Source organism: Micropterus dolomieu, linkage group LG14 (assembly GCF_021292245.1).
Source record: "Micropterus dolomieu isolate WLL.071019.BEF.003 ecotype Adirondacks linkage group LG14, ASM2129224v1, whole genome shotgun sequence".
NCBI lineage: Eukaryota > Metazoa > Chordata > Actinopteri > Centrarchiformes > Centrarchidae > Micropterus > Micropterus dolomieu.
The window spans coordinates 345,729-355,249 of record NC_060163.1 but is presented as its reverse complement, the minus strand read 5'-3'; the positions used below and the strand labels follow the sequence as shown (position 1 = coordinate 355,249).

The following is a 9,521-nucleotide window of genomic DNA, read 5'->3' as shown; positions in this document are numbered from 1 at the left end:
ACACCTGTGAAGCACATTCATTTGTTGAATAAAAGGTCAGAATTTAACGGACTCATAGTTTTTAATGAAAATATATTGTTAGTGTTTAGAATAGTTAAGTGAAATGTTAACGACGAGTCATCCAGGTCATGGTTATCCAAGAAAGGTTGAAATCAATGGCAACTGGACTGGCTAAGGTTTCTTGAAGACGTTTCACTTCTCATCTAAGAGGCTTCTTCAGTTGTGGCTGAATGGTAGTTGTTCAATCAGAACTAAATAAGCCTCTCAGATGAGAAGCAAAACCCCTTCAAGAAACTTTAACTAGTGCCGTTGCCCTTGATTTCCACTTTCCTTGGTTAACTGTAATTTATTTTATTAATACATATAGATTTAGAACATAGAAATTATAATTTAATTTCATGTGAAAAGAATATTTACAATAATCCCATTTCATTAACTTTATAGCAATATAAAGTACTTGTGTTGATTGAGCATGAATAGTCTGTGTTCGTCTGTGTTGCTTGAACGTGAATAATCTAGGTTGCTTGAACACAACTGTGTAAGTGGCTACCAAAGCAAAATAATTGTGTGCAACCAATGTCCACTATTCAATTGAGTAAATCCAATGAATTATTGTCATCACTACCAAAGGCTTTACATGTGGATGTGAGCCTGTTGCTGAATGGAAGAAAGATGCCATGTTGTAGTCATTTTTCACAACTAAAATATTTTTATTTGGAAGAAACTGTAAATGCGGACAACACTCAGAAAAATAGCTGTGTCAAGTGCAGTTTGTGTGCCATATTTCTACACCCAGTGTCTGTTGAGCATTAGCTCAAAAAGATACACAGAAGGCATAGGGCACATGGCATCACAGCATCAGCACCACACCAACATGTAACACAGCAGGTCCTAGACACAGTATTAAGCAGACCTTTACAGACAATGTAGGACATACATTAGCTGGGTGTAGCAGTCCAGTAAGTTTGTCCCAGTGTCCTGCAGGTTGAGTGCCAAAAAATTCTGAATTATTTTTACAATCAGTTTTTGATATGAGTTGTCATCCTATTACATAAAATGTCAATAAATAAAGCAAAATAGTGCAAAAAACAGTGTACATTATTTAAAATTTGAGTGTGAAAAGTCAAGTCCACTTACTAGCTTTTCCGGGCTTTTAACAGCTTCTAACAGTCTTTATTGGCAGAGGGGGGGTAGTAACGAGTTACATTTACTCCCTTACATGTACTCAATAACTTCTTTTAGTAAACTGTACTTGTCAGAGTAGTTTTAATGCATCATACTTTTACTCCTAATTGAATAGTCTTTAAGAGAAAAATCATTACTTTTTAACTCTGCTACATTTGGATACATTCATTGCACATCCGCATGACTGTTAGAAGAGAATAATGGCTGAAGCTACATCATGTACAGCTTTCAAATGGCGCTAGCAGCTAATATTTAGTTTACAGATTAAAATTTAGCGCACGTGCAGCCAGCCTGGTCTCATCCCAGAGCGTCCGATACCGACGCTTTGTCAGGCTTTCTCAAAGCGTCGGTATCTGACACCCCGGGATCAGACCGAGCTGGTGCAGCGGGTTTCGGTTGTGAAGTCAGTAGGATACACCATGCTGACACTGAGCTGACAGAGAGCAGGGTCTGCTGTGGTAATGCTAATATGTTTAATAATAAAAAGCTACACACATCATGCTTAAAAACTCCTCCTGCTCTCTACCTTAATGTAAATATTTAAGCTAACAGTGTAGCCTACTAGCAGTCTGCATTTAACTAGTCATGCTCATTGGTATAGCCTGATGGAGAATTTCATTTTGATGCGACTGATGTGTTTCAACCAGATGATCTTCCTCGGGTAAACGTGAAGAAGTGATTAAATTAAATTATGAAACATCTCCAAAATTATCTCCTAATTTGATGTGTTTGGCAAATCGTAATTTAATGTCGGAAACAACAAGAAAAATATTTTTAAACAATCTTTAATATTGGAGTTCTAACAGACTATAATATATACTCAATAATTTGTAATCATACTTGATGGATACACACTAGGAATATTGTCCTGGTGTAAATGTAGTTTAAGTACTTTTGTACTCTTACTCAAGTAGTTATTTTGATGACCACTTTTACTGCTACTTGTTTCTGCAAATTAACAGTAGGGGAGACCTGGGTCAATTGTAACACACTCAATTTCTCCAATCAGAAACAAGCTAGAGTGATGACACTTAATCTGCACATGCTCAATAGGATTCTCTCTCTGCCTGTGGAAAAGGAGCAGGATCATATTTCACTAAATATAAATGTAAAACCATATTAAAAAAGGGTGTATTAAAAGAAATGGATTTGTTCTAGTATCACCAATCACCAATTAACATAGGCCAACATTCTTTGTATAAAATAGTGTGTTTTGTTTGTGTTTAACAGAAAGTGTGAATATTATATAGGCCTAAGTCTGCAAAAGTAAAGTTCCTTTCATTGTCAGTTTGTCTGTATAGTGGACTATACCATCAACTACTTACTATGGTATAAGACCCAGCAAAACCAAAGAGAATGACTAGTTCACTTGTAAAAAGCAATTTTATGAAGTTAGAACAAATAACAGCAGAGGATACCTGACATCTAAAATAAGTTGAACCATTTAAAAACTCTTATGTAACATTATTAGCTGTAAAGTATTTACTTTGAGGTAGCCTAGGCTTTTACCTGAGATGTGGTGGGTAAATATGACTTATTTTTCAGTGTTACAATTGCCCCTGGTCTACCCTACTTTTACTTGAGCAGTGTTTCCCCAAGGATTTTTCAACCCCCCGAAACTAGTAGTGTTGCGGAGTGGGTGTGTTACGGAAACGTGGTGTCATCATCGATGCAACACACTCATTCTTCTCCTTTCCTCTTCCACATTTTTATCACTAAAGTTACTATGGGATTGTAACTTCCTCTAGGTCTGCTTAATGGGGACCACCAGGAATCTCACAGGGCAATTCCCTTACCTGACTGCACTGTCAAAACTATCTAGGGGTCAACATTTACCCCAAACCATTCAACACCTTGAGATCTCTGCTGCTACACACTGAAGAAAAGACCCCCCGATGTACGGTTGATGAAAACTGAGCACCCCCATCTGGTGATACAGGCTATGATATATGTTTGAAAGCTCCAGACAAAGCCAGTAAGTAGACCGTGAGTGAAGTTTTTGTCAATGTATTTGAAATCTGTAGGAAATGGAAAATAGAATAGCTTTAGTCCTAAATGGTGAAAAGAGATATGTCTGAGAAAAATGGTGCTAACATAGGTATACAAAACTGGAAATCAAATGTTGTTCTGAATGCAGTGTGTCTAAGTAGACAGTAGTACAGCAGGTTTCTTACCCTATAAAGCTGCTATTTGTTCCAGTAAAGTTGGGCATTTCATGCCTTGTATGCCTACTATTTAGACAATACAGCAATTCTTAATTTAAGTCCAGTAATACATAATTGGATCAATATGTTGTATAGAACCAATTCAGGTGAAAACAGCTCTTAATTATCAAATGTCCCCAACTTATATCCATTATATGAAACTGTGATTTTCATTTAAAGGCTCTTTTCTTACCCTACTTTGTGCCCCCTCACTATCTGCTCCTTGCTCCTTTAATTTGACACAGGGCATCATCAGAACTTTTTATGAATCGTCTTGGTGCACATATTTATCTTATTCTTCATAATGATGTATTTTCCTCTCCACCCTCCTCACCCATCTTCTCCACTATCACCTCCTCCCCTGCTTTTACAGCACTGACATTTCCATTCTCTTTTCCCTTAGGCTCCTCTTCGCCTTCATCATTTTCCTTGCTTTCCACCCCAAGGTACAGCCCCTCCTTCTCTGTAGCCGTCACCGCCATCTCCATCTTAGCCTCTGGATCTTGTTTCCTGCTGATGCAAAGGAAATTACCCATGGCAATGACGAAGGCCGACAGTGTGACCTCACAGCCCGCCAACAGGAAGACGTACATGTACTGATGGGTTGCATCCAAGAGGCGACCTGGTGGAGAGTACAAAAACATCTAATTATAAGAAAGTGATTTGCAGCACAAACGTGTCAAACCATTTATTGGATTTTCTTTTTTACTTTGAGGGACAGTGGCACACCTACTTTACTTTACCTAAACGGACCTAGTTTGCTGTAAAGAGTGTCTACTGGGGCATCCCCATGGCTTTGGTTCAAAGGCCCTTTCAGACACAATGTGACAACGGTATCACAGCACTCTGAAACCCGTTTGTGCCATCGTAACAGCTCTTCACTGCTTGGTGAGCTTGCACCCAAAGTTCAACCAGGTTGGTCTGAACCCAGCAGCGAGTGCAGCTCAAATTGCATTGTGGCTGAAAGGGCCTTAAGACTGATTATGAACCACAACATCCCCAGGTCAAATCCACTTTTTGTTGTATAAAATGGCCGAACGAAAAAAGTGCCTTTTTGCAGAATGCAGTAAGATTCGGATGCTCTGGGACATAAAGTTTAAAAATTCTTTAAAAGATCTATAGATTTTCTGTTCAAAAGTGGTAAAAATAAATAAATTAAAGATGAGCCCTAAGTATTACATTCTCTCAGATGAACAAACATGTCAGTGAAGGTTGGGAGGCACAGATTAATATTTGTTCCTTCTGTGATCTGACCTGCTCCAGGAGGTCCCACTAGTACAGCCATAGCTTCCATTAGCAACACCAGGCCAATGGCGCTGGAGAACTTCTCTGTCCCTACAATAGCCATGAGGACCTCGAACTGTAGCGCTCCCACCATGCCATACGAAATACCAAAGAAGATACAGAACACCACCAGACCTGCATAGTTATTTGCCTGCAAGGAGAGAAACAGGAGATTGGACAACAGGTTTCTCTCATCTATCTACAACTACCGTGTTTTACCAGCCTGACTGTTATTATATACATTAGATGACATAATCTCTTTATTTTTAAATTCCAGTTTTGTCCTGTTTTCTCCCAGTAGGAGCAGGCAGGTCCAATTCTTTTACGTATGATTACAACAGACTTGGTCTGACTCTCCATTCTCCTTGTAATATTGCTGCATTGTTACCTGTGATCCTATGATGTCACTGCACCCATTGAAGATTATTGCAAAGCTGAACAAGTAGACACTTCTGGGCCGTACACACTTCATGCCTGCTATGAGTCCTGATGCAGGGCGAGCAAACATATCAACAAATCCCAATATGGTGAGCAGCAATGCCGACTTAGTATCCTCATAGCCGAGTCCTTTAGCATAGCTGACCACAAACACGGGGGGCACAAACAAGCCCAGCACCATAATAGAAGCTGCAATGGTATAGATGACAAATCCTCTGTCCTTGAACACACTGAAATCCAACAGTTTCTTTTTTGGCTTCTTCTCCTCCTCTGCAGCTGCCAGAGTGTTCTCCTTCTGCTCATGGGGTTTCTTAGGGGCCAACAAAGGCCTCATGAGGGCACCACAGGCACAGCAGTTGAGCAGCAACCCTCCTAGTATGAGGAACCCCCCCCTCCAGCCATACTGGTACTGGAGAATCTGTCCCAGTGGGGAGAGACAGCACAGTGCCACAGGGCTGCCTGCTGCTGCCAAGCCATTGGCCAGAGGACGTTTCTCAGAAAAGTAGCGATTCAGCATTATAAGAGATGGCTGGAAGTTCAATGCCAGACCCAGACCTGAGGAGAGACAGAACTGTTACAGAAATAATTTACTTTGCAAAACATATATGTTTAGCAGCAAGTTTTCTCAGTCTTTGTTGATGTTTTGTATTAAAAGGCTGTAGAAGGCTTCCTTTGCGTTTCTGTTAACATTTCATAATCATTTTGGCTGTTTTTGTGTGATTCCACTGATGGTGAGCAGTACCTTAGACTTGTGTTAACAGGTTGAAACAGTAATGTTACAACATGAATGGGTGAATCATAATTCTGGCTTTGTTTCAACAGCTTTGAGCTGCAGTGAGTTTTCCAATCTTTGGTGCCATTATTTTCACCACTGTTCATCACTTGTGGCAAGTGTAATAATAGCTGTATGATCTGAAATACCCGGACTACATGGAGAATGTTGCGTTTCCTCAGTAGTGGTGTTGTAGGCATGTAGTTCACCCTAAAAGTTGCATTGGGAGAATATATTATATGGTCATTGAAATCTAAGGATGATCCACCTACCAGCATGAATGTGCTCAGGAATGTCCATGACAATCTGCAGGTAATATCATTGTGTATGTTAGCCTGGAGTAAAGCTCAGAGAGCCCAGGGTCATCCTCTGAGGAGCACGAATGTGTTCACTGAATTCACTTGCTGTCAGTTTGGATATTTCCTCTGTACCAATTATTGTGCCCATATTTTTTTTTGTCCACTTTGTGGTGCTCCCCTCTGGGAAGCAAGAATGTCCCCATCAAATTTAATGGCAACTTTGGAGACTAGTTCTCAAGATATGCTGCTGTGGACCAAGTCTTTGATAAATTGACAGACTGACTGACAAAACAGTTACAGGTACATTACTGTATTTATTGTTTATTTATTTGGGTCTCCTTTCTTGGGTGAGGGCCATAGCATTTGATAACAGAAGCTTAAGTAACTCTGAAAGGTAATTTGAGTGTGTAGATGTATAAATCAGATGGACTTTTTAATTAAGACTTTTATCACCACAGTTATCGTGGTGTGCACCTCAATGCTTTAATGATCTCACAGTAACTGGTCAAAATGTAGGTTCCTTTTTCTTTGACCTTGCTTTTGTTATGTCTCCTCAATATTGCTGCTGTGTATTCTAATCATCATACTTAACAGAATGGATATGGCTGTATCTACATGTCTGTCTCCTTGTTACATGTTTGTGTTTTTCCTATGTGTTCATGTATGTTGTGACTCCACCTGTAATAACTCCAGTGCAGAGGTAGATGTGTATCATGCTGGTGGCAAAGGAGGCCAGAATCATTCCCAGCGAGGCAAAGAGCCCTCCAACCATCATCACTGGTCGACAGCCAAACCTGTTCACAAGTACACTGCACAGAGGGCCTAAGAGAACACATGAATTAGAAAACACAGAACACACGTGTTGTATGGTATTTAGCAGTTAATCACTCCAGGATGTGTGTTGTTCTTGTGTACCTGTGCCATACAGCATGGCAAGCAGTATTGATGAGATCCAGGCGGTGTCGCTGTAGCCCACGTCAAACTCTCTGATCAGCTCCTTGAAGAAGACACTGACAGCCTTAGGGAAAGCATAGGAAAAGCCAGTGATGACAAAGCAGCCAGCCAGCACTGCCCAACCCCAGCCTCCGTCTGGTGCCTTCACTCCAGGAGGTCCGTCGTCCACCACTGCTCCTCCCATGATGCTCTCTGACTGCTGTGTTGAGGTCAGTTGCTATAAACACAGTGGTAAAGAACTCACTTTAAACTTCAGTACAGACTTATCCTTTAAACTGTGGTGTCACTCTGCCTCATATTGCTTTCATATGTCCTTAAAATGTTCATGTCGAATTATTTTGTCATGTCCTAGAGCATGTCATGTTTACTATAGATTAAAACTAGGAGGTCAAACAATATGTTCATAATTATTTAAGTAGAAATAATTTGTGTGCAAGACAGTGCATTCACTATTGGTCACACAGCTACTGTAGTGTGATGGTAGAACAGGTTTCTGTAAACTCTCCACTGGACTTGTTAGCCTTTGAGGCTATTGTTTATAGGAGAGGTTGTTTTGTTTTTGTTTTTTACAGTACGACCACTTCTATTTCAAGAGGAGAGTGTGTGTGTTGTGTTAGTTGCGGTGAAGCATGTAAATATGGGAACATGGTATCTGCTGGGGGTCATTAATTGTTGACAGCTTATCAGGACAGATGAAGCTTCCTCCTGACACATGCAGACACGTCCTCTTGTTTCCTGCAGCCTTTTATCTCTGCTGTGTACCCTCACAATACTAGAATCCACTCTTGTCTCTCAAACATTGCATTCATACATTCCACAATTATTTTCACATTCTAGTGTTTAAAGTGTCAGTGTGTGTAGTAAAATTGACCTTCTTGTATGTGTTTTTTTTCACGTATATATATATTACTACAATCACAGTTATAGTTATAGAAGTTCATGTAATATTTTCTAATCTTATAAAATTAATTATTCTTATTTACTCAATCAGCCTGAGAACAAGATTGGCTCATGAATGACATCTGGGCTGCTGTTTTTAGCTGTTTTCAGTCACATTGCGTAAAAAACTTGCTTTGCTCCCCTTATGGCACATTCTGTAAATGCGGAAGAAGCTTTAATACACATGGTGTGCTTGTTCTTCATGTGATAGACATAATTCCCTCTGTCACAGTAAATACTGTTTTGGGGCTTGTTTATCCTTTATGACAGATGATAGACCATACATACTATATTTATGTAGTATGTATGGTTATCTGATTATCTTTGATCAGGACATGTCGTTTAAGTCTCACATTAAGGAAATTTCAAGGACCTCCTTTTTTCACCTACGTAATATTGCAAAAATCAGGAACATCCTGTCTAAAAATGATGCAGAAAATCTAGTCCATGCATTTGTTACTTCTAGGCTGGATTACTGCAATTCCTTATTATCAGGCTGCTCGAAAAGTCCGTTAAGACTCTTCAGCTGATCCAGAATGCTGCAGCACGTGTTCTGACAGGAACCAGGAAAAGAGATCATATTTCTCCTGTCTTAGCTTCTTTGCATTGGCTTCCAGTAAAATCCAGAATAGAATTTAAAATCATTCTTCTTACCTACAAAGCTCTTAATGGTCAGGCACCATCTTATCTTAAAGAGCCCATAGTACCTTACTACCCCACCAGAGCACTGCGCTCCCAGAATGCAGGGTTACTTGTGGTTCCTAGAGTCTCCAAAAGTAGACCAGGAGCCAGAGCGTTCAGCTATCAAGCTCCTCTCCTGAGGAACCAGGTTCCAGTTTGGGTTCAGGAGGCAGACACCATCTCCACATTTAAGAGTAGGCTTAAGACTTTCCTCTTTGATAAAGCTTATAGTTAGGGCTGGCTCAGGTGAGTCCTGAACCATCCCTTAGTTATGCTGCTATTGGCCTAGACTGCCGGGGGATTTCCTATGATGCACTGAGCTCCTCTCTCCTCTACTTTCTCTCCCTCTGTATGCAACCTCATCCCATTATTGCATGTTACTAACACAACTTCTCCCCTTTCTGGTAGTCTTGTACTTTCTCGTCCCTCTCCTCTCTCCTCCTATCACTTCCTGCAGGTTTTCTGGCTCTGGAGCTGTGGAGTCTGGATCTGTAGTTGCGGGTCACCTGCTGCCCCCGTGTTCCTGCTCGTCCGCTCTCTACTGCAACGACTATTGTTACTAGTCCTATTGTTATTATTGTTATTATAATCATTAACATTACGATTGTTATCATTAACACTACTATAAATATCTGCACCATTTTTCATTTAGTCTATAGCAACATCACCTTTACTGTCTGTACCTCTGTGTGTATATTGTGAAGGCTGCCTCCCGCCCCTCTCTCTCTCCTTCCATCCCTCTCTTTTTCTCTCTGTTCCTCTCCT

The 9,521-nt window shown here is 40.3% G+C and overlaps 2 protein-coding genes across 2 annotated transcripts in view; one reads left to right on the top strand and one right to left on the bottom strand.

The window, feature by feature from the left end:
* Positions 1–9,521, top strand: part of rbfox3a (RNA binding fox-1 homolog 3a) — a 128,895-nt gene that overhangs the window by 68,526 nt on the left and 50,848 nt on the right. The window lies entirely within an intron of this gene.
* slc16a3b (solute carrier family 16 member 3b) lies at positions 690–7,725 on the bottom strand. The gene is made up of 5 exons (XM_046068620.1): positions 7,098–7,725; positions 6,861–7,004; positions 5,062–5,666; positions 4,644–4,824; positions 690–4,011 (listed from the first exon to the last, which is right to left on the bottom strand). Exons 1-5 carry the CDS (start codon positions 7,318–7,320, stop codon positions 3,689–3,691), a joined length of 1,476 nt encoding a protein of 491 aa, XP_045924576.1. The 5' UTR covers positions 7,321–7,725; the 3' UTR covers positions 690–3,688.

Coding starts and splice junctions, on each gene's coding strand:
- slc16a3b (XM_046068620.1), bottom strand. CDS start 7,320: ATGGGAGGAGCAGTGGTGGACGACGGACCTCCTGGAGTGAAGGCACCA. Junction 5,667..6,860: donor CTGCACTGGAGTTATTACAG/GTGGAGTCACAA, acceptor GTCTCTCCTCAG/GTCTGGGTCTGGCATTGAAC. Junction 4,825..5,061: donor GTGACATCATAGGATCACAG/GTAACAATGCAG, acceptor CTCTCCTTGCAG/GCAAATAACTATGCAGGTCT.